A 24,725-nucleotide genomic window follows, 5' to 3' on the forward strand; every position below is an offset into this window, starting at 1 on the left:
CTCACATGGCATTATTTTCTACTTCTTCGCTAAAGAAGAAGATGGAGCTTTCTGCATGAGATCCAAAGGTCCAGACATTGCCCTCAGCCCTTCTCCTAATTTTAAAAGATTGGGGAAAATGACTTAGTCTTTCCTAGGAGGTGAATTGCTGGGATCTAACTCTTAAGATAATCACAACTAACCAGTATCGTCTCTGTTTCGGGTGTTGTATATTCAGAACTTGGTGCAAATTATTTTTACTCTCTCTGGGATGATTAAAAATCTTAGGAGAAATCCAGCACTAGATGCCGGTGCCGTCAGTACTGCTCGCTTACTGTTAAACTTCCAGGGACAGCCCCAGGAGCCCACTGGGATTCCCAGTGGAGTAAAACACTAATTCCTGGTACGTAATGCCACGCCAGGCTGGTTATTTATTTTTCCTCCAATAAATAAATGGGAGGAAAAAGCTGAAAAGTTGTGTAACATTTGGTAAGATGGATGGGAGGCACAGTTTCTTGACTGAGTTAGTTATGGTGAATGGTTTTAACCCAGTGACTCGACGGTGATACCTTTGGTTTCTGGGTCAAGTAGTCATATATATGCAAAGTGAGCAGGCAGAATCTGTCTGCATATTTTTCTTCTGCATGTGTATGTTTGTTTACAGCCTGTCTCTAATGAATTTATATCCTTGGAAGAACTGCATCCAAATTGGATGAGACAGGATTGTGTGACCTAGATGTTTTCCACTGTTATGCTGTGAGGTGGTCAAGAGTTGGAGGGCTTGTTTTTTGAGTCAAATTAGGGTCAGATGGCTCCGTGACCTAGAAGAGAAGTGCATCTTTTCTGGGAGAATGTTAATGCTGTTGCACGCTGTAGGGTGAAAAAAGCCCTCCGAATTGGTTTTATTTTATCAGACGATGTATTAGCAACATAGGGCTTTTTATTTGTGTTGTTTCCCTGCACATGTGCTATTCTTTAGGCTTGTCAAGAAGAGTAGAAAGCAAAAATAACAGAAAAGATTTAAAATTAGACACTTTAAAGCATTCTTCTGAAAAGCCAATGGCAGTGACGAGTGTGTTCTGGGCAAAGAGAAATGTAAAAATAGATTTCAGAAAGAACATGTTTTTCCATTTATTGTTTTAATAATGTTCTGAACTGTTTGGCAGAAAGATGGCAAATTTGAAAGTATCTTTTTGTTACCAGTAACTGGATTGTGAAAAGTAATTTTGAACGAATTGTATTGTCCATCGGTAGCTATGGATCTGTTTCTTTGTCTCGATTTTAGAAAAGCGAATCTGCTCATTTAAAGGGCTGCTTATCTCTGAGCACCATTGATTTGGAGTTTGGGTAAGTGTATTGTTGAGTTAAGCTCACGTTTATTCGGCAGCAGCCAGGAGTCCCCAAGCCATCTTTTTTAAGAGCAGGTCAGAGCAGCAAAGAGGCTGAGGAGGCTGATCTGCAGTTACCCATCACCTCTACGTCAGGTTTGGGTTTCTAGAAACAAGAAAGAATTATTAATCTGATCTTTGAAGTCGGTGGTGTGATTTGACTCCCTTGTTCCTTGATCTTGCATCTCCACCTGCCAAACTCCAGTCCTTACAGGCACTTTCTGGGAGAGCAGCTCCCATTCACCCATTCAGGTTTCTTTGTCAGCACATTTGAGAAGAGACTGGGAGGCAATAGAGAACATCCTCTTTTTAGGCAAAAATAGCTTTTATTCATAAGAGATTTTAAGATACCTCCTTGAACAGCTACTGCTGAGTTGATTTTTTTTTTATTTTTTTTTTCCCTCCAGGCTTTGGAGCTGCTCTTTTAGTTTAGAAAGTGAAATCCTGCGAATGACTCAGTTGGCCATTCATCTCCCTGGGAAACTAAACTAAATTGTTTCTTTCTGCTTCACACTTTGCTTATTAGTTGGGTTTAATGTAGAGTATGTACAGTGAGATTTGCAGAAAGATGGATTAGCCCTGTAACGCGGCAGGCAGTGGAATGCAAGCCCTGCCTCTTTGCCAGAGGCAAATCTGTATTCCTGCCTTGGCTTAAATAAATTTGACTTTGAGGCAATGTGTGCTGCTTCTGTCTTTTCATCAGAGTCTGCAGCACTGCCATAATTTATTGGTATGATTTCGAAGCGTGTGTTACCACTCCACTTTTCTTCAAGGAGCCTTTAAGCTGCTCTGAAAGCATCCGAAGTACGGCAGGGGCAGAGAATAGAGGGGAGGGCTGTAAGTGTTGCAGGTCTGCATTTGTGGAGGTTGAAAGCAAAATCACTAGGGAGGGGAGAAAATTCCACCACCACCTTCCAAGGAATGCATGAACATGCAGCTTCTGGCTAAGAACGTGCAAAGTGGAGTTTGTGACTCTCGGCCCATTTTTCATGCTCTTCACTACAAAACTGTTTTCCTAACTGCCTCTGCTGCCTGTTCACTGGCTTTTTTTTATTATTTAGGCACTTCTGTACAGAAAACATTGAGCTTGGTAGATTGGCCAAAAGACGCTGAGCGCTACTGAAGTCTTTTAGCGGAGTTTGCCTGAAGGGGAGGTTCCCCGCCAATGCGATTTCCTTGAATTGGATTCAGAGAGAGATTCCAGCAGTGCTTGTGTGGTATGATATGCAGATCAAATCGAGCTCACCTAAGTTACTTGCATTTCTGGCAGTTGTTCCTGGTGCTTGACAAGTAGGAGGGCACTGCCAGAGATTTTGATTTTCTTTCTTTCACTTTTTTTTGATGTAAACAGCATGTTAAACTGGGCTGCAGAGCAAGTCAGAGTCAGCGGAGGAAAATCAGATGATACTCATAGTAGTGGAATCATTCAGGCATGGCCTGGATTTGAGGGTAACCACTATCAGCAAACTCATTTAGACATGGGATGTTCAACTGCTGTTTTTCTTTAACTGTCCTCGTTTGGTATCTGTGCAGGGTTGTTTATTCTGTCAGCAAAATCAGGTGGGTCGGCAGTGAAATCTGGTTTCTGAAATCCAAGCAGGGAGCCCGAGTGAGAACATGCTGAGTCTCTTCTGTGGCCATCTAGTTCCTTAATGCTCAGCGATTTACTAAGTCCTCTGGCCTTGGGTTCACCTAGCTAGTGCTCAAGGTGCTGCTTCTGCCAGTTCCTCAAACAAAATTCTCAGTGGTCCTCTCTGATTTTGACAGATCTGAGGCAGAGCCGCCGGGCTGAGACACTTCCCTGCTGGTACCTCATGCCTTCAGTGAGGCTAGATGCTGCTGAAGTCAGTGCAGAAGATCCCTCAGAATTCTTAAATATGTGAATATGACAGTCTGCGCTAAAGAATTGGCTTAACTAAGGGAAAACATGCCCTAAAGAGCTGTCAGCCCCCAAACTAGGAGCTCAGGCACATGCTTGGGGGCCCATTAATAAGCCAATTTACAAAAAAGGTGCAGCTACTTTCATTAGGGCCATGTCATCAAAGCTTTTTGGTAGCTCAGACTTGAGACAGTTGGCATGGACAGTTAAGATCCTTACCCTGTTTTAATTGTGAAGGAAACCAGGCTGTCTACTTTAAACAGACCTAAAATTGGAGGGACGGATGACTTGGATGCTCAGAAGTCAGAGAGCCTTCAGTAATACCAAGATGAGCCTGTAACTCCTGCATGTTTTTCCCCCCCAGATGAAGGCTGTTGGTAATGATATACAGAGAAAAAATACCTTTGCCACATGCCTGCTATTCTTAGTGTTACAAATTGAATAAATTCGATATGAAAATCAGTTGGATGAATTAGGGAAAACCCACAATACTGTACGGAGCCTTTGGACAGGTGCAACACTGTTCTTGTACAAGCTTAGGTAAACCTGCCTGAAGTGACTGGGGTCATTCTCGCTTTATGCTGGTGTAGAGAATAGCAGGTTTTGGCCCTTATTGCCTCCTGTTTGCAGCTGTGGTGAAAATCTTGCTGCATTGCTTAGGGGGAAGTGGCCTGTAGAGCCCTGTTGGCAAAGTTGGCTGTGGTGTGATGTGTGTGTAGCCATGGGTCCTTCTTCAACTGTCTTTCAATTTGGAGAGAGCTGGGCTTAGCATGATGTGTGGCTGTCATGAAGACTGTAATGTAGTAAAGTCTTGTTTGTTTGCATAATCTCATGGCTTTTGATCTGCATAATCTTTTTATTTGTGTGCTTGTGCTCCGTATCCTTCACAGAAAGCTTAGAGCTTGACGGTCTCTGGTAAAGGGATCCCAGTTATTAATTGGTGATGCCTTTCTGCTCTGCAGACTGAAACGTATTTCCTTGGGATTTTTTTTTTTAAATTCAAAATAAGCTCAAAAATAATTTGTAGACTGAGCATTAGGAAGCACAGGTCTAAAAGTGGATTTCTCATTCCGTAAGTGAATGGGATATATGCAGTTTTTAGCCTCTTGGCTTTCAGTTGGATAAAATCTTTGGTGTGGCTTCCTCTGCTGAGGAGGTGGGTTATCAACTCGTCCCGCAGCGCCAGGGTGCTGTCAGCCTTCCCAGCTGCTTACAAAGGGTGCTCATAGCCCTCCGTGGTTTGTGCTGGTCCAACTCAGCAGTACTTCCACTAACCTCAGTTACTCTTCTCCTTGTTCCTGTGCTTTTAACCAAGACAATGTATTTTTTTTAGTCTTATCTCTTTTGTTTATTCATTTGAGCTCAGTTGTTTTACTGCTGTCAGTGTCACCAACATAAATATGTAGCATATGAAGCCTGGTGCATCGTTCATTGCATAGCTGGAAGCTCTGGTGTGCTGTTTGGGAAGGATGTCCTTGGTGATTTCCCGATAGGATGCGGAAGGGCTTCTAATGCAGAAGAGGGGAATGCGTGGTAAAGGTCTAACAACGAGAGCACTTGCTGTCGGTAGGTTGTACAGCATGGTTCTGGATTATTTAAATAGGGAACTCAGAGGTGTGTCAGAAGGATAAAGGAGGAAGATGTGCTTCTGTCTCTTGGTGAGACATGCTCCTATGTAGTAGCCAGCACAGACTGACTGCCTTTTTATGAGATATATTCATTTTGGAGAAGCAACTTCCAAAAGAAATCTCTAAAGCAAACAAGCCATCAGTTTAAGCAGTTATGAATGACATGTATGATTAGACCTGACTTAGCCACATTTAATCTAGCTGTACCTCTGAGATTTCCAAGGGGTGATGTTGAAAGAGTAACTTGTTTTAGTGAAGGTCTGAATTTTGCAAGAAGATACCTGGATGCTTACCCAGTTCACTGACTCACTCTGGTGTTTGGGGGCACAATCTGTGCGGAGCGTGATGTGTTATGTAAAGACTGAACCATGAATTTGGGGTGGACATGTTACAGGTGCGGGCTGGCCAGCGCAGATTGATGGGTCCTGTGCGTCTGCTGCTGTAGAATAATCAGAAGTAGAAAATAAGAAAATTGTCTTTTCTACTCAGTTCGAAGGAGAAAGAAAAGGAGCCTTTCCAAAACCCCTCAGAGGTACTTGTAACCTTTTACCAACCTGCATGTGTTAATCCTTAGTATTTCTGTATGGCCGGTTAATGTTAATGGTGTAGGAAGACCAATGCCCTGATTCAGAGGGGTGTTGAGGTTGTTAGGTCCATGCTGGCTGGTGCACTTAACCCATAGGACCCCTTCCTTACGTCTGGGAATATAGGTCTTGGGAGCTTGAGTTCTGTGCCTTACCAGGGTACGTGTCACTGTCCCATTTATTGTCAGCCATGGTCCTGATAAAATGCCTTCTCGTGTTTGGCACCAGAACAAAACACGTGAGAGAGACATAGCTCATCTCAGCCATCCTGCAGAAGAACTGGTATCACATTCATTAAGTCACGGCAGCTTTCAATCATGAAGAAGCATACCTGTCAGCTCTCCTTTGCTCTTGTATCTTAATCGTAGCACAGTGGTGCCTGCAATTTTCGGTCAGAACTGGAGATCTGCTGTACTTGTTGCGTTGCAGATTGTACCAACTCATTGCCCTGTGCTAAATGCCCTGAGCTCTGTGCAGACAGTGTGAAGGAAATAACGCTGCCCCACATCACGGGTGGGGATTTGAGGCTTGGAAAGAAAGAGAGTGAGTGTTGATGCAACGGGAGTTCGTGACAGAGAAAGGAGTAGGATTTGGACATTCTGAAGTAATAGATTTAGCACGGTACATGCACATGTTGGCAGGGAAAGCATGGTACAGGCTGTGTGATTCTTCAGTGAGCTGGGTTTAGGCACAGGCCTGAGCTAGTTAACCCCCGTTGTTTTTTTCCTGGCTTAGCTTTCACCTGCATCAGTTCTGTGAGCTGGTCTGCTACATGGACAAGACACAACTGACAGCGAGGAGACTGAACTGCTCCTTGCAGCATTAAAGTGCACGTGAAACTACAGCATGCAACTGTCTAAAGTTTTGGGTTGCTAAATGTTTTTTTTTCCTTTGCTTTACTTTGTGTCTTAGGTACTGATGTGCACCCATCCTTGATGGAATCGGGCACCTGGTGCCAATGAGATTCACTGACATTTTCACTGACAATGAGGATCACCCAGCTAATCCTGTTAGCAAGGAGCAGGGATGCATGGAGAAATGTTAGCTTTATGCCTGGGTGGTACCTCTGGCCATCCCACACGTTCTGGAGTTACGTGCTACCTCCTTCCATTCCCTACGTGATAATTTACAGAGAACTCAGCAGTGGAAAAATCTCTAAATTTGAAGGAGTAACAATTTTTGAAACGATTCCCTGAAGCTCAGTGAAGCTCAGTAGCTTCACTTCACAAACAAACAAACCTCTTATAAATACCTACAGGAAAAACAACCAAAACCCTTAATTACAAAAGATGGCTCTGTGCTTTCAGAAGCTTTGCCTTGTTTTCCTGTCAGGCCTCATTTCCACCAAGGGATCTCTTTCCTAAGGCCAGCAGGACTGCTCTGATGGAGGAGGAGGTAAATGCATATGACAAAGGACGAGAAGGAGCACAGCCCTGCCTTGACATTGACATAGATAATGGAGTTATTGAGCAGTTAGTGTAAAAGTTGACTGCTTTCTTGAGAGAGATGTCACCTGGCATTCTGGTTGAGTTAACAATAATTGGCCTTGGACAACATTTATACTTGCCATTTTTACCAGTTCAGTTAATGCTCCAAAGCAGGCCCAGAAGAGGTGTTTAAGAAAAAAAATCAAGCTATGTTGAGGTGCGTGTTGTCTGGTCACCTTGGTGGAGATCATTGACAGGTGGGGATTTACAAGACATTGCTATTTATAACAAGAAAATCAATTCGGACGCACATATGCTCGTGTAGCATTGCCAGAGCTTAACCTTCTCTCTGGCCTCTGTTAGGAGTACTCAAATATTTCAGCCAGCAGTAGACATGGAAGTCTGGTGTTCCTAGTGTGAGCAAAATGGATTTTTTGCTATGAAACTTGTGTGCTTTACATCCAGTATGTACAAAAGGGCAGATATAAATGTTTGATGTTCTGCATAACGCTGTTCGTTAAGGCGTAGTGTTGTATACTGGTAATTACAAATGTTAATAATAGAGAACTGGATTCTGACTTTGGGTGCCCTCATTAGGAGGGGACAGTGTATAAGTGGTCCTGGGAGGCTTTATTAATTGGAGAAAACTTGTTTCTTAGCATCTTCCTGGCCTTCTTCACCTTCTTCCTTTTTCACCAGGAGTTAGTAATTTCCTACTGCTTATGCAAACACCAGATGAGATGCTGCTAGCGTAAGTCAGCACCACTGTTCAGTGAGAGAAGCAACTGTGTCTCAGCTTCGGTGGTTCAGGGCCAGCCTTTCCCCACCTTTTGCCCCCTTCAGCCCCACTGTGCTTCTGTGTTCCTGAATTTGGTGCAGGTAGGCTGCAGGGAGGTGTGCTCCCCCACAAAGCTGCACATCCTGTGATGCTTCATCACAGGCTCCTCTGCAAGACCTAATATTCACAATCAGGGCTCTTTGGAAACGTCGTGTCATATGGCAGGTATGGACCACTTTCTATATTTCTTCAGGAGCCCAACTGTACATGCATGTGCACCTGTAATTCAACACAGATACATTAGGTGTGGTTATCCTGCCCCGGAGCCTTTTTCATTTCAGCAAACTCAAATAACTCTCTGGATCTTCAGAAAGATCCACCACAGGCCCTCAGGAACTAAGTTTCCTGTGCATGCAGCTAATTATTTTGAGATTGAAACAGCACCTTTGAAGCATGTCCATGAAATACATAATTAAAGTATTTTGTGTTCGATCATACTGTTAGACAGCTAATTGAAAATCACATTGTGTCTACATAATGAGACAAGTAATATATGCATTTGTGCACTGCAGAAATGACTTGTCCCATAGTCTTTTCCCCTTTAATTGCTGCAATGGCAACTGGCAGAAGAGGACCACGTGCTGGGCTGTCCTTGATCAGCAGATCTAGCAGACAGAGTTACTGTTAGGGACTCCAGTGAGCTCAAATAAAAGAGGCCCTGGAGGATGGGCCTGCTGCTTCCAACAGTTCCTGTACAGATGTTGAAGTAGCTCAGAACATGCTGGGTTTCCTGCTAAGAAGTCAGTGGCTAGCACAGCATCTGCCCGGGCTTCATTAATGAGCAGATCATGTGTATTTACAGTGAGGAGTTGCTGGAGTGGTTTTGGCCTGTGGCTGCCCGCAGGACCACGCCGTCAGAGACCCTGTGCGGTACCCAGCTGGCTGTGCCGCAGCACAATGTCCCTGCAGAGCACTGGGTGTTTCCCCAAGTGCAGGTCTGGGGCTTGCCAAGCTCCAAATAGCATCCACACGTCTTGCAAGCAGTGGGTTGTACTCAGTAGGTCTTGTGGGGAATCTGGTGACTCAAGAAGCATTAACGGCAAGGAGCGCATCCTTTTTTAGCCCCTGCTGTGGTTTTATTCCTTCAGTATTTCTCTTGCTCCCTGTGGCTGGGAAGTGCTGTGCTACGTTAATTGTTGTCATGCCATGAACATATTTGTGTCTAATTCTTGGAAGGTAAGAACACAGGAAAGATTCCTTCGGTGCCCTCTCTACCATATGTTGTGCATTTGTAGAGGACAGGCATACCCTGATCCGTAAAGTAATTGGTTTGCCTATCTTTCTTGCTGCAGTGTATAAATACAGGGAGAGGGAAGAGTTACGGTATTACGCTGTATAGTTGTTTGCAAGAGCGAAGGTTTCTGGGGAAGAATATTAATCTAAGAGAACATATTTGAAGAGACTTCCAGGTTGGCCCTTCCCTCTGTAATACACTGGTGGCAAAAACCACAGAAAGGAGGACTCTGGGAGCTCACCTCTACCCAAGAAGACTCCAAGCTGGAGCAGGGTTTAACTACAATGGATCTCACAGCCTCGTTTTTATGTTTAAGACTTGCTCTTCTCAAAGCGAGAACAGCTTCTCAGCTTACTGGGTCATTCATTTGGCCACAGAATTGTCTGGAACGAGCTAGTTACTTCAGGTTAGCATTTCCACATCCATATATATACACTCACGTACATGTGCTGTGCATGAAATATACTCGGTAATTTTTCTCGACCTGCAGTCACATAACTAGTCACGGCTTTCCTTGGCAGCCCTTGTACTTTCTGACTTAGAAAAAGATGTCGTAGCGCATTAGTGCTAGGGAGACAAAGACATGTAAGCAAGTCTGCTGACGCTGCTTTTTCCATTTGAAATCCTGCAACACATCCAGGGGTTTAAGATGCATTTTCTCAGGGGGTTCCCCTGCCCCGAGTTCCCTGCTGTTTACCTTTTGCGGTCACAATTTTCTGATTACAATGGCACAGTTTTGGGAAAGGTTTTAAGCGCTTTGACCGCCTTCAAACCTTGTGTTGCGCAATTATTTTCTGCTGCTGCTGGCGCCTGACAAAGATCTGGTTTCCAAACAAAGGCATAGAGGCAAATGAGGCAGCAGACCTTGCAGGAGATAGAATATTGTCTGTGTGATTAAAGCTCTTTTATTAGGCTGTGGTCTGTAATGGGAGAGAAAAAGCATGATCTCCGCTGATCTGCATTTTAAACGCTGCTGGGGATTAGCAGAGGGGCAGCAGATGCACCTATTGAGCTGTAAAGGACGGGATTCAAAGCTGTATCGTGCAGATGGGAGATTATTGTCCTGCGCTTCCCCGTGTGAGCCAGCGGTACTCCCGCGGCACGTCTCACCGCCGTCACCCTGCTCGTCCCGCAGCACGCCCCATGGTGCTGAAACCTCTCCAGCCCTGACATGGAGCTGAGCGGATGCTTGGCCGTCCTGCACAAGCTGAAATCGAGCCGTGGCAGCCATTCTCCTGCCACCCATGGGATCCTGCTGTGGGTACCCGATGGTTCTCAGTCTTCCCCTCCCTGGCAGAAGCAGCTTAACCCTTCCCATCGGAACAGCTCGCTGTAACCACGCTGCCTGTCACTGTGCTGTGGACCAGCCCTTTTCCTGGGGCACAGCGAGTGAAGTGGTAGGGAAGAGCAGAGAGATTTTCCTTCGCTGTTTTTTCTCTTCTTCTGTCATCACTTCCAAAATCAGCATCCTTTCTGCTAGCTGGAATATACCATTGCAGTTTCCTTGCTGTTGTTGTTTTCATTTAGTAGATCATAAATGGATCATAAAGCTTTCCCCCCAAATGTATGCATTTGTGTATCACACAGGAGGGACCCCGCTTTCACTCTTGGCTTTGCTGCTGTAGAGAATAATTCCATTTGTGGAATTATTCTCCCTTTATTGTGCTCTGGCAGAGTTGGGGGTTGCCTGAAATTTAATAGAAATGATGATGTGCTGGACAATTTGCTCTTTTTTCCCTTTTTTTTTCTCCCTTTCAGTTTTTACCTGCTCACACCAACTTAAAAGGTGATTGTGGTATGTCCTTGGTTCCCAGCTCTGCCACAGGGTTTCACTGTGACCATCTGCAAGTTACCCAGTTTCTACGTGCCTCAAGCCTTTATATTCAAGCAGAGAAATGGTGTATGATTATACACACCCACCCTTTGGCAGCTTTACCTATTTGGATCATAACCTTCTACCCCAAGGCAGGAGTAGCACTTGTGCTGTGGATGCATGATGGTTATCAGTGTAGACTTCTGGTTTGGGGTTGAGTCTTCCAATCCAAGCAGCAGTAAGAATTCCACAGGGCTCTCATTCATGTTAATTCTGTTATGTATTTTATCTTTAAAAACTGACTTGAAATATGTTTATGAGGCTTGAAAATTATTAGGGAAACCAATTATTTTCTGCAGCATCCTATTGTGATAAATGTGTCATAACATTAGACTTCCCCTGTGGCAGCCTAGATATAACTCATGCTTTGAAGCATGCTCATACAGGGGCAAGAGAGGTGGGTGAGAGTGCAAATTCCCATCTATGTGGGCAAGGATGCAGCGGAGGCTCGGCTGTGGCAGCGCACTCTTGTGTGGGGAGGTTCTGACCTGGGGCTGCTCTCCTGGCTGTGAAGAGGAAGATTAGCAGAAGAGCAGAGCTGATGAACTGAAATCATGTATATTTAAATCGAGGTGATTTAAGTAGCAGCTTTTTATTATTGTTTAAATCAGCAAGGACAAAAGCTTGATTTCATTTATGGATTCCATTTTTATTTGTCATTTGTAGTTTTTCTCTCTTTCCCTAATGAAAGGTTAATTTTCAAGTTGGTGGCCATCCAGGTATGTTGATTTGCGAAGAAAAAAAACATCTTTACACAAAATTCAGTATTCTTTTCCTGTGGTTAGAAAGCCATATTCTCTACCAGTGTCCGTTCATTGAAACCACAATGTAGTTAATGTGCAATTACTTTTGCATGCTTTTTAAGAAGATTTTTTTCATTACAGATCGACTGCCATTTTCTACTCGCTGTAGATGGGCATACATTCTTTACTGGTTAATTTGCATGAACATCTCTTTGGACTGGAAATTCAAGTGGCATCAAATTGATACAAAAGCTTAACAGCCATTGGTTATTATCCAGCTGTGATGGTTCCATTTCGGAATAAACATAAAAGGAAAGAAATCATAAAACGGTTATGCCAGCGTGTCAGGTACCTGTAGCCAGACACCTTGCATCCAGGGGTATTTAAGTTCTTTATTTCAGGCATCTTCGTGTAGTTGTTAGTAGGATTTACAGCTGATGGTGTGGGCAGAGGGAATCCTTCTTCATTTTTGACAGTTTAAGCACACAGGACACAGGCGTGCCGTAATTCCCTTTAATCTGACCAGAGGAGAGCACCTCTCGCTCTTTCTCAGCTCTGCTGTACTCAGCTGCGACTGTGCTCAGCCTTAGTTTAGATGAACGCTGCGTGAGAAGCAAGACTGTGCTTCTGTCACCTGGAGCCTGCTGGGGCCTCTGTCCTGGGGAAAGGAAGGGATCTGGTGCTGAGGGCTCCACAAGTCATGTACCTGTAAGTATAGATGGTCCCTCAGGAAACTTAGGACATGGCCTCCTGCAGCTGAAGTCTGGGGGGTTAAATCTGCTCCACACTGTACCATTGTGAAGGTTCAAGTTATGTTACAGATGTGCTTTCAGGCCTGCGTTTCTCCTGTCTGTAGCCAGTCGTTTACCTCAAAAGGATGTGTTGTGGACACAGGGTGGATCTCAGGAAGCAGATCCTGTGTTTATAGCTGTGCAGTTAAACCATTTTGTGATGCTGCACAAGTCACTCCAGCTCACAGTGCTTCCCATCCTGTACTTTTTTGTCCAACTGAACCACACGCAGTGTTTTGTAGCTGAGTTACCAGCATCAGACTTAGCAGCTCTGTTTGGAGACTAATGCTTTCCTTCGTTTGTCCTTTGCTAGAGTTCTCGATTCTCTTTTAAAAGTCTTTTTCAGTCCTTTCCATGTTGTGTTTCTTTTTTAATTATTCCCATAATAAGACTTGGACTACAACCTCTAGCTTTTAGTATCTGGAGCACAGAGGGTCAGAGAGAAATAATGTTCCTGCCGGATACCTGCCCTGCCAGATGAATGCTGTACGGCTGATGATGATTCCGTTGCTCAGGGAGAGACTCTCACATCCCCTACCCTATGCAACTTACCCTAGCCTTGAGGTGCGAGTGGCCTGACCCGCAGTACAAGTGAGGAATAGCATGGCACTTCCTACTCATTTAGGAGGCTCATAACATAAAGCCAAAGTGTGTAATGTTCCTAAGCGCCAGACAATATTTTCTGCGTTCTTTGCAGTCAGGATCCCTTAAGGCCAGTGTTTTTGCGGAAAGTGATCCATGATTTGTCTAATGCCATTATTGCCGGTAGTACGCTATTGTCTCAGCGTGTTTATCCCCCGTGTACGTCGGGACGCTGAACAGGCACAGCAATCTCAATTATTTGTGAGCCACCTCCTCTTCTGAGCGTGAGCAGCACTGAGTCAACAGCGAGCTCCTCTGCGGCTCTTGTTGGAGCCTGAGCTGTGCCACGCAGCCTCCTCGGAGGGGCTGGCAGGGCTGCGGCTCGTCTCTGGCAGTAGGATTTGGAGGATCCCAAGGAAGTCGGTGGCCTCACAGCAGTGTGCTTGTGGGGAGAACCAGGTTGTCATCTGGGAGTGTCGTTCCTGAGGGCTGGGGTTTTTAACTTTCCCTAGACTTTGTAGCTTGTATGGAGAAGATGCTTACTGGTCTTTTGCTTGTTTCTATCTACTTATCCAGGCTTACAACTTGTCCTTCTGCTTAAGCTGATTTTTTGGATTGAATCTTCTTGAGTCTTCTGACACCTCGTGCTAACTCTGTGGGGCCATGAAATACAAATAGCAACAGAATAGAAAGCAATCGGGGGAAAAATCCTGGGGATGAGATTCTCTGTTGACATCTAGATCAGCTCATTCACTCTTTATCCATCTTTATTGTAGCTCTGGCCTTGAACTAGTATTTGTGGGGAGTGAAATTTCAGGATGGTTTGCTGATACAAAGAAATTACCAGTCTGAGCAAAGGCAGAACCCATTCCTGCATCGGGAAGCAGAGCAGTTACAAGCCCTGTAGATTTGAGAACAATAATCCCTGCAGGTTTTTTTTGCCTTAGTATAACATGGTAACAGTTGAGAACAGCTGCTTCTTGCATAGCCGTGAGCTCTTCTACAGCCAGATCTTTCAGCTTTCCTCATTCTCTGCAGCAGCACCATTAGAGGAAGCAAGGTCTGCAGAGCTGTAGTTTGATGATGAACAAACTCATCTGCAGATGGCTTAAACAGGTGAGTCTGTACAGATTTTGTTTTTCACCATCCCCTCCAGTGAATTCTTCCAGAAGAGAGAAATTCACCGTGGGATCTCCCACCAACCCAGGTAGGGGTTGTTACACAGAAATCCCGGAACAGGAGCATGACACAAAGATGTGTTTTGGCAGCGCAGTTCTCATGCCAGTGCCCTGTTATAATCGATGGCTCCTGTCTGAGTTGGAAATTGCACTGTATTTCAGGACATACTTAGCTACAGCTGCTCCGATACCAATATCCAAGTGATGAAGCTGTGTATCAGAAGGTGGGTTGGGGCGTGCATGTTTGTGTTTATCCAGCCACCGTTCTTTTGAAAGGAAATTAAATTCACTTTATTTTCTTTCTTCTTTGTGGGGGCACAGCTGAGCTTTCTCTTTAGGTATTACATTGTTTCTCATAAACCTTACCTTAAATTAACGAGGAGCTTGGGCCTTTTCTGTGCAGGTGTATTGAATATGACCCCCCACTTTCCTCTCTCGGTAAGGAACACAGCGAACTGGTTGTAGTGAAGTTTGTACTACATGAGCAGGCAGCTCCTGTTCTTCTCGGTGTAGAAGTCGATAAATGCGTTCAGCTCCATGCTGTGACCTGAGCCATTAGTCTCACATTAAAGAAAATACTTCTGAAAATTGGGGGTTTTATATGCTTGTTTCTGTTCATTAAAATGATAATAGTCTAATTATTCTGACCTTTAATTCCTTTTGCTTTGACTTTCCTTTTCTTAAGCCAGAAATCAGTTTTCAAGTGGTCTTTCTTACCATTGTCCTAAGCCAGAGGCTTGGGGTTTCTTTCTCATATTCAGTATAATTAACAAAACATTATATGCTAGATTTCCTATACTTTGTACAGAGGAACACCTTACGAAGTGGGAAAAGTGGTCCATCACAACTGTCATGAGCTCTCTGCCCTCACAGTGTTATACAGGGTGATGCACGCGCTCTACTACAGATGGCAGAAAGCTCTTAAACCGTTTGCTCAAACTGGGACTTCAAAGGCCCACGTGTAGGGCTGTAGGAGTCACATTAAAAACCAGAATCTCATGAGGGGGATTTCTTCCAAACCCTCATTTTGAAAAAGACTGAGGCCTTTTTCTGTGTCTGGGATCCATATGCAGGGCAGGGAAGATGAGATGTCCCCACTGTGCTCTTACCCAGATCTGTGCCTGACTCGCCTCTTGTACGTGCTAATGGGGTAGTTAGTGTCTGGTGGGACAACCCACCTGAAAATAAATGAAATTACATCAGTGTAAAAGTCTCACTGGCTCAAAGTCTTCCCAAGATAACAAAGCCCTTTCCAGCTCCTTTGGAGGCTGTTGGCTGAGTAAGAAAGAAAGCCCCGGATCGGAGAGGGAAATCCAAGGGACCTCTGCTTGGTAATCCAAGATCAGCCCCTACTTCTGACAGGTGCAGAGCAAGTCGTCCTTGGGAAAAATTGTCACTGTAAAACCACCTAGAGGGTGCAAGAGCCTGGCTGCATACGAGCCCTGTCCCACTGCCCTCAAGAAGCCCTTTGTGAATTTGGGGCCGCGGGAGGTGCTGTGCGCACACAGGACCTGCGTTGGGTGCTGTGTTCATGGCATGGGTGCAGGTAGAGCTAAGCCCTCTCACTTCCTGAGGCACTGGTGAAGTGCAGCACACCGGCAGTCAGGGCACAGCCCTGTAGGAATCTGTCAGGGGTGATTAAGGGATGTCGGAGGGCAGGGTAAGCTGCAGCAGTAGATGAAGTGTTCTGCGGTGAGCCTCATCTTGTGAAGAACATGACCTCTGTCTTCTGTAGAAAGGCTTCCCTTGCTAGCCCCTCTTTTTAATAAAGTTCTTAATATACACAGAGCCTGGCTGAAACAGGCCCCGCTGCTCGGAGGCTGTCAGGAGGAGGCAGACAGAGGTAAGATGGAAGGGTGGTGAGGAGACGATAGGAGAAATGAGCATGGAAAATGGGATTAACAATAGCTAAAAGCACACGTGAGGAACTGTTTTTCCCGTCTTTCTCCTCCTGTCTTTCCTTCCTCACCTCCTATTGCCCTGCTCGCAGCGTTCCCTCATTATTAGTGCATCAGTCCTGCTTGGTGGATCATTGGACACCGTGGCTCATTACCCAGACGTTACCTAATTATAGTGACATGTTTCCTAAAGGATATCCTAGGCAGGATAGACAGAGCTCCACTGGCTTCCTGCTCTACCTGAAAATGGCCGGTTTTGGTCATCTCCTGACAAACGAGTAACGAGGTCTGAAGGGGGGCACACAGCTCCGCATTCCTCAAGGAGGGCTTTGCAAGGAGATGTGCAGCTCTGGCTGCTGGGTCTGCAGCCCTCAGAGATAGAAATATATATATATATATATATATACATATATATTTCCTTTTCTTTCTTTTTTACTTGAAAGTCAGGAAGCCACTCATCTGTGTCCCTGTCGGCATGGGTGGGGGCACCACCCCAAGGCTTTCACGTGCCCAGGAAGCTGAGGTCTGTACCTCACCAGTGGCAGCAAAGCTTAGTCTCTCGGGTGGGTTTGTTTGGGAAGAAATCCTTGAGCTGAAACAGAAGCTCAGGCCACTGGACATCACAAGCTGCTGAGAGCTCCCGGAGGACTTCAGGAGTTTGTTGGGGTTTGGCTGATGAGTAGCAGAGTTTTACTAAAGCAGCATGGCTGTGCTCACCAAGCTTTGTATCCTGCTCCCCTGGGGGGCTTCTTCAGTTGCATGGGTGTGCGTGGCAAGATGGGAGAGGCGGCGTGTCAGAGGGACTCAACAGCCACATTCTTCACTATATTCACTGGGCACAAAGAATTTCTGAGAAGTATTGATTTATGAAATATTGTAAGAAAGAGACCAAGATAAAAATCAATAGAGGTGATGTTGGTTCTGTGTGTTTTGATCCTGCTGAGCTCGGAGGATGATCCTACCATAATCTCTGAGGCATACAGTGTAAAACCGGCTCCCGGTGAGCTGCTGTTTACCTATGTATGTGTCTGTGTCTCTTGTTCTCTAGTATCAGGCATGTGGATCCAGTCACATCTGAGCTGATGCATTGCTCTCACCCGTCTCTGAGTGTAGGTGCACGTCCTTTGGGCTGCCTGGGCCACACACGTTTGGCAGTGCTTGCAGCTCAGGAGAACAAACCTGAGCTGTAGCAAATCAGTGCACAGCTTCCCTGGGCTCTGAGCTGAGGCGTGTGAATCCCAGCACTGATGAACATCTCCTTCCACGCTCCTGCTGAGCGTTTGAACTCTGGCTTTAGTCCTACTGTAATTACAGTTTATTCAATTTAGAAATGGTTATTGCATGAGCCCTCAGAACAGCCTTTTAGCACTAGAATCTCTCTGTAGAAAAGCTCATGGTCAAATTATTTCATTACCAGTGTGGGTAGCTCCATCCTCATCCTTTTAGATTTGTAGACAACCCTATACCTTCTTTCCCCACATGCAATTATAAAATGATACTGTGTAATTTGTGTGTCACTTGATATAAGACTTTATTTTAAAGTCAGTAATTAGAGATAACAATTGCTGTAGAAAAATAAACATCTGCTCAACGAGAAGACTTGAGTAATTAAGGGCAATTATTGGTTTCCATAAGTAAGATGTTGGGTAACAAAGTTCTTTCCAGTGCAGCCAAGACGAGCATAAGATGCATATTGTAGGAAACCAGAAAAACAGTGTGCTAGAAAACTTGGGACATAAAATGGAAACTATTACTAAGAAATATTCTAGAGCTTTCTTTCCAGATTATGTTTAAAATGCAGTTTTCCTGGGTATAATATGTAAAACTTGCATAACATTTTAAACCGCATCCCACCCCTTTCCAATATTCTTTGTAAGGATTAATCAGTTAATCCTTCTACAGTCCTTGCAAGGTAAGTAAGTGTCATTATCCTTATATTACGGCTATGGAAATTGTGTTGCTGTGGGCCACATTTTAATCAGTCTTCCACTGTTGTAGATCTAAAGCAACTTCAGTGCAGTCAGCAGGGTTAGGCACTGTAACTGAACTGATTCAACCCTACTTGAAACGAGAGTGTTTGAGAAGATAGCTGTTGAGAATAAGGAGCAAGAATATTACTTTAATATTACTATGCTTTACTTGAGTTATTTTAATGCTTTTGTTTGCTTTAAGGATTGATTCTCTAAACTGGCATCCTTGAAGGTCTGCAGATCTTGCAAATATCAGTGCGTGTAGTTTTCAGGTATCTCATACCTGTAAATAATTCTAAGATTTATAACAGCAGCCTCCAATTTGTGGGGATAAATCACATTACTTGTGTTAAAAATCATATGTACAAAGCTCATATGCACCGTGTATGCATACTGAGTTGTTTAAAAACCAGTGTGCTTGGGTTCATTCAGCCTAACATTTTTGTTCCTCCTTTAATTCAAATAGTTTGTTACCATACTAGTCTGAGCCCTGATATAACCCACAAATGCTTGTGTCCTGCAGTGCCTAGATTAACATTTGTTGGGTATTCAGTGACTTGAATTAATTGGCAATTAGCTAGCTCACGTTAGGAGTAATGCTTCTCTCTAGACATTCCATTCATTGCTCATCCAGCTGAAAGAGATACTACCGGCCAGACCTGGGCTTTCCCCTTTGCCTTTTTTAAAGGAGAAGTTTTTTTGACACTGCTTTGTCACAAAATGAACAAGCAACAGGAGACATGCAGAGGACCTTCTGAAACCAGGGACTGGTTTCCCTATGGCAGAAATTTACCGGCACTTCCAGACAGGGCTTTGGATTGGTTTAGTTTCAAATGAAAATGAAAGGCCTCCATTTGCCAATGGAAGAATCACGTATATTAAATGTAGCAAATGTAAATAATAATTTATTCCACTTGTTGAAGTAGCTATAGGCCTTATGGTTAAAAATGTGTTACTTGTGTTTAACATTTCTAAAAGATTATGGGAGCATTATTTGTTAACACGGAGCATACCACAAGCTTCCCTGTGCTCTTCTTCCTTGTAAGCCATCTTTCCTTGTGCCATCTGGAGTTCCTGTTACTCGTTGGTTAAAACCTGTGACTTTTAATTATAAATGAAAGGCCAGTGCTAGCTTACGTATCCCCTTGCTTTTCAGTATGTTCATCTTTGCTTCTTGACTCCCCAGCCTGAAATTACAGAGCTGTTTGGGTGCAGTTCAGTGGCAAAGATCAAAAGCGGCCCAGTGTTTGCAGCTGGTAAGAAGTGGCAGCCTGTTTGAGAGCCCCAGGGTCTCAATGCCCAGAGCTGCCTGTGGATGCAGAGCTGTGGTCCGCCAGAAGGAGGGAGCGCCTGGCAGCCACATGGGGCGCTGGGGAAACATCCGTTTGCAAGCGCTCCATTCCCTCAGTTTCTCAGTTCCTGCCAGGACACACCGGAGTTGGCTTTTACAGTCGTGAAGATTACTTGCCTGCATTTGAGGGTTAATCATGTCTGAAGCAGACAAGTTCAAACTCCATTTGTTGCCTTGGTAGCCTTGTCTTGAGCCATGCCAAGGAGCAATGCCCTCTTAGCAGCACCTTGGTTCTTCTTTGGGGACCACACAGGAACTTCTCCTGGGCCAAACATACAGATAAGCTGTACAAGCAAGCACCTAACGTATTGACACACTGGTGCTGGGGGTTTGCTGTAGACCTGCGGTACCTGTATGCAGCCAAGGGAGAACTGGAAGACCCCCAGCCCCTAGCAGAGCCCTACAAACAGCACCTTGGCCACTTGTTTCTGAGCACATGTTCTGCTATTTCCATTTCAGTAATAGATCAGCAGTTTACTCATGTGGTTGCTTCTTATTCTCTCTAAGGATCTGTCATTGTACTGATATATAATACGTCGTTAATGTTTTATGTTCTGTATGCCAGTAAAGAGCCATCAGGAGCTCACAGGAGTCAGATGCCTGTAAGTCATCTCTGACTTGTAACTCTGTAGGCTGGAATTGCCAGGACCAAAGTTGAAGTCCCGAATACAAGTCTTTCGTTGCCCCAGCTCACTTGGGATTTTCTCCTAATACTAGTAGGATACTCTCCTGTAGGTGGGCTACTGTCAGGGTTTTATTTTGCTAGGGTGGCATGCAGATGTCAAAGGCAAGGGGAAGGCGGGGAGGCACAGCAGAGCAACAGGTTTTATTTTTATCCGAAAATTGCATTCACCGAATTTACTGCTGTGAAAAGTGCTGTCTTGGGCTGTTCAGAAGGTTGTCTTAGAGTTATCTCCACAAAACAGATAACAGTGACAGTGTATTTTTTTCTCAAACTTTAATGTATGTATTTAAGAATAGAGGAAAAATGCATTAGATCTGACAGGAGGTTTCTCATTTTGTTCTCTGGTACACTGGTGTAAATCAGAAATTACTTCCTGAGGTTGGTGGAATTAATTCAATGTAAAGTCATTGTGATAGTATCAGTATGATTTTGTGAGGTGTGTAAAGTCTTCTGATTGTTGATTTATGTCATTATCAGAGTAAACGGAATGGTATAACCTTAATTTCTCAGTTTCTGTGGTAGGTGAGTAGCTGAAGGGATGCTGTGAGGATCGCCTGTGCGGAATGATGATGTCCCAGGAGTTGGTGGTGTCTTTGGTTTCACTGACTCAATGGCAAGGTGCTGCAGTGAGGACAAAGGAAAAAGTAGTTTACAGATCGGCCAGGTGCAGTGGGACAGATGTCTTGACTCGGGAAGAACAACGTTTAAAATCAAGTCTTGAAATGTGAGGTTCCATTTTCTTTGGGGGAAGAGAAAGTAGCTGTTTGCCACCTTTACTGAACTCTTAAAATAATTAGCCTGCTGCATGTTACAGTGCAGCACCATGTCACATATCCTGGGAGTCTGTCATTTATAATGACTGAGCTAGAACTTCTGCAAAGATCTGGTAACGTAAGGGGAGGGAGTTCAGAGCGATGCAAAGAGCATGATGCAGAGCTGTGATTTGTGTTGGAAGCTGGAAGAAAGCAGTAGGCACGGGTTGAAGCCGTGCGCTTACACCAAAGAAGTGCCAGGCAGGCACTGTCCAAACACAGAGCAAAGCCAAAGAGAAGCAGAAGAGAGGCTGCAGAGGCTGGGAATGGTGAACACAGAGCCCGTGGTGCTACAGGTAATAAAATAAATGTACTACTGAGAGGACAAAATTCAGGCGTAAGAGTGAGGATTTGCTGGACATCACGGCATCTTCCCCCAGCTGTACTCCCCGCTGCTCGAGGCAGAGGACAGCCCACTGCCACGTGCAGTTTCAGATGGAGCTGTCAGCGCGCTGCGTTCTTAATTTTTGTGACTCGGTTGTGTCATGGCTGAAAGTGAGGGTGTCAGCACTTAACCAGATGAGACTGAAGGATTACGTGACTGGAAATATCCAGAAAACTTCAGTGCACCGTAAAAGAGAGATGACTGGAAGTGAGTTGGGAGGTTATTTCTCAGCATAATAACCCGTGCTTAATTGTTCAGCATCTGTCATTAACCGTGCAGCAAAAAGATGAACAAATATCTGTAGGAGATTGCTGGAGCCCATGATGAAACTCCAGTTCACTTCTCTGGGGACAGCTTGAGGTAAGGCAGAGGTCTACGCGTTTCATCCCTTGAAGCGAAAGCATGAAGTCCTGTGGTCGTCATTTCTCTGGCCTCCAGATCTGTTGTGCTCACTTTGCAGATAAAGCAACGCTTCTGGCTTTGGCGTTTGGGACAGGGAATGAGGTCAGGATCTTAAAAGGCACCCAACCCAGGAGCTGCAGGCTGAGCTGGACTTTTTCTTACTGCACAGTATCACTGCTCATAAATGCTCCGTGAAGCCCTGCAGGTCTTAGTGCCACCAGGGAGGTGCCATTTCTTCCTCAGGTTATAACTGAGTTAAGCCAAATGCCAGCTTGGCACATTGTGTGTGAGTGGGACAGAGTCCAGCCTGTTAGGTGGTGTGCTGCATGTGCACATTTGACAGGAGTAAAAGCTGAAGCAAACAGATCTCACTTGAATAGGCCAGCAAAGTAAAATTTTTCAGGGCAGAAATTTTGTTACTGGAGATAGAGTTTTGAGCTCGGGAGACTATGTTTAACTCACTCATGGGAGATCTTGATGTACTTCAATGCGAGTCAGCAGATTCAGATCAAAATTCTGCAGACGGTAACACTTCATGTTACTTACCTCTTTCTTTTAATTCTTGGAGTTTTATTCCACATTTTTGATAGCTCAGACATCCCGATCCTAATGGGAATACTGGTATCCTTTTGCAAATACAACCATTCAGCTGCACTCCTGTGTAGATATTAACAAGGATATAGTAAATAGTAACAAATAAGAACTTACTATTGTATCAGCACATGCTGATGTTCCTTCATTCCTCTGTGGCATTCATCACAGTGTTAACCTTATACAGCAGGGTAAGTTTAAAATAGGAGGAGAAAACTTGATTAAGTACCTGATCAATTTTTTATTACGAACCTGAAAGCTTTGGAAGGGGCGGGAGGAAATGGCATGACTGTGTCTACACTGCAGCCATTTGACCATCCAGTCTGGTGGATTGCTGAGCTTTCAGTGATGTCAGGTGTTGGCACAAGCCCCCAGCCTAGTGCAGTTAAATTGGCAGAAGTTTACTTCTTACCGGTAGAACAGCATTTCAGCAACAATACAGCTTTGATGGGAGAAATTGCAGTGGCGTTAAGGATGCTGGCAGCTTCACTGCCAAGTGGTCGCAGTGTGGGCTGCAGGGTCTTCATTACTCACAAGATTTCATCTGGCAGGAGGAGGGACTAATGGAAATTTGTTTGCATATGAATTGCCAACTGCTGGGTAACGTACAAATAGCAAAAATGTCAACAGTCGATAGCTTTAACAAATTGTTTCTTTCTGTTTTGCTGTTTCTCCTGCAGGGCTTGTGAAGTTGGGGGTTCACTGTGTCACATGTCAGAAGGTCGCGATAAAAATTGTCAACAGAGAGAAGCTCAGCGAATCGGTGCTAATGAAGGTAATTTTCTAATGGGAGATTAAAAAAAAAATAAGTTCTTGGCGCTGTCTTCTGTTCCATGCAAAATTAATATCTTTAATTACGTTTAACAAACATCCCTGTCAGTACTAGGATTATGCAGAGCATAATAACAATAATTCAGTTATGGGGGAGGTGAGGGCAGCTGAAATTAAACGGGAGCACTCCTGTGCTTTGAGAACAAAATTAATGGTCAGCTGCAGAGTTGTTACTTCTCTGCTGGGGCAGCTGTGTGTTGGGCATCGTGAGTTTCACTGCTGGAGCAGGGTAGAGTGGTTGCAGTGTGTTGCAGACAGGGGTTCACATGTCAGTGGGAAGAGATTTAAGTGAGGTTGGTAAATCTCTTGTTTGTATACTCCTACTGTTTGCTCTTCTGCGTGGTTTCGTTATGATCTGATGTGCTGGGGTCCATGATTGTTTTTAAGCTGGCGTAATTCTGTCAACAATCCACAGAGCTGTGGCATTGGAAGCGACCAAAGAGTCTGTCCCAATGACAGTAGTCTTCAGAAGAGCTTAATTCATTTTTTACCTAGCCTTGTGATATACATCTCCTTACACAAATGTAATTGACTGATCTTGGAAACCTGGAAATAATAATAAAAAAACCTCCATGCATAAAAGTTTATTCATGTGATTTGGTAACACGAGGGGCTAAATTCAGCTTGCGGGGTGGAGCAGAACTGCACTGCAATCAACAGAATTCCATCAAGCTGTCACCTCCAGAAAGCACTAATGGATCTGCAGGCGTCATAGAGGTAACCTCCCTGTGAGCACATGTAGCATCTATCTTTACACTGCCATTTCTTGTATGTACGTGTCTCTGCCAGCTGTTTTCAAGCACAAGTAAGTATGGTGACCTTAAGGAGCAGAAAGAAAAAGGAGATTAAAGGAAGATGCAAACACTGAATGTTAGGTGTACAATGTAATTTTGTTCAAAGAATGATCCTGAAAGTTGATACTCAATTGTAATGTGCTCAGACTTATCTCTGTGGAATTTCATTGAAGTATTCCATCTCCTGCAGCACTGTGGATTCAAACAGTGTTCTAGTGGAGACCAGAAATTAGAAAGTGAAATAGATAGGAAAACAGCAACCTTAAAGGGAGATTCACCAGATGAGTGGAACACAATGAAAATGAAAAAAGTGTGTAAATGGTAACATCTGAATGAGACTCTGAAAACTCTGAATATTTTCCAGAGGAACACAGTAGGAATATTTTTAAAAAACATGAGCATTATGTTAGATGAGAGACACTCTGGCTGGTATCTGTATCAAAGATTTTATTTACCTCATTGATTTTCAGAGTAGGAGGCAAATCACAGAGCATAGCAAAGTGAGCTCTGCTTTCGTTTTGTTGCATTACCTTAGTTGTAGTATGAAATCTGAGTAATGAGGTGATGGCTAGGCCCCTGTTTGCACAGCCACATGCTGAAGAGTGCCATGTTTTCTGTAAGCCTGTACAACATCCTTCTCAGGAGGAAACCATGCGTTGTATCGTGATCCTCATTTTCAGACCATTCACGGTGAGATTTTCTCTTTCAAGGATTCTGTTCTCCATACTCAGGAGGCTGGAACAGCAGATGGGATTGAAGTGGTTAGCCCAGATCTTGCATAAACTTGGTAACCAGATGTCTTTTCAGGAACGCCCTGTGTCTGACGGTCAGAGACAGGGCTCGAGACTTTTAAGTGAATTTGGAATTGAACTGTACTGTTAG

The 24,725-nt window shown here is 44.3% G+C and overlaps 1 protein-coding gene across 15 annotated transcripts in view; it reads left to right on the top strand.

Annotated features, from left to right (window-relative positions):
* The window catches only part of BRSK2 (BR serine/threonine kinase 2), a 302,619-nt gene that overhangs the window by 122,537 nt on the left and 155,357 nt on the right, over positions 1-24,725 (top strand). For all 15 annotated transcript variants that reach the window (XM_035327416.1, XM_035327417.1, XM_035327421.1 and 12 more), the window contains exon 2: positions 22,899-22,993. In XM_035327416.1, coding sequence (XP_035183307.1) covers positions 22,899-22,993 — 95 coding nt within the window. The remainder of the gene's footprint in view (positions 1-22,898; positions 22,994-24,725) is intronic.

Source organism: Oxyura jamaicensis, chromosome 5, assembly GCF_011077185.1.
Source record: "Oxyura jamaicensis isolate SHBP4307 breed ruddy duck chromosome 5, BPBGC_Ojam_1.0, whole genome shotgun sequence".
Taxonomy (NCBI): domain Eukaryota; kingdom Metazoa; phylum Chordata; class Aves; order Anseriformes; family Anatidae; genus Oxyura; species Oxyura jamaicensis.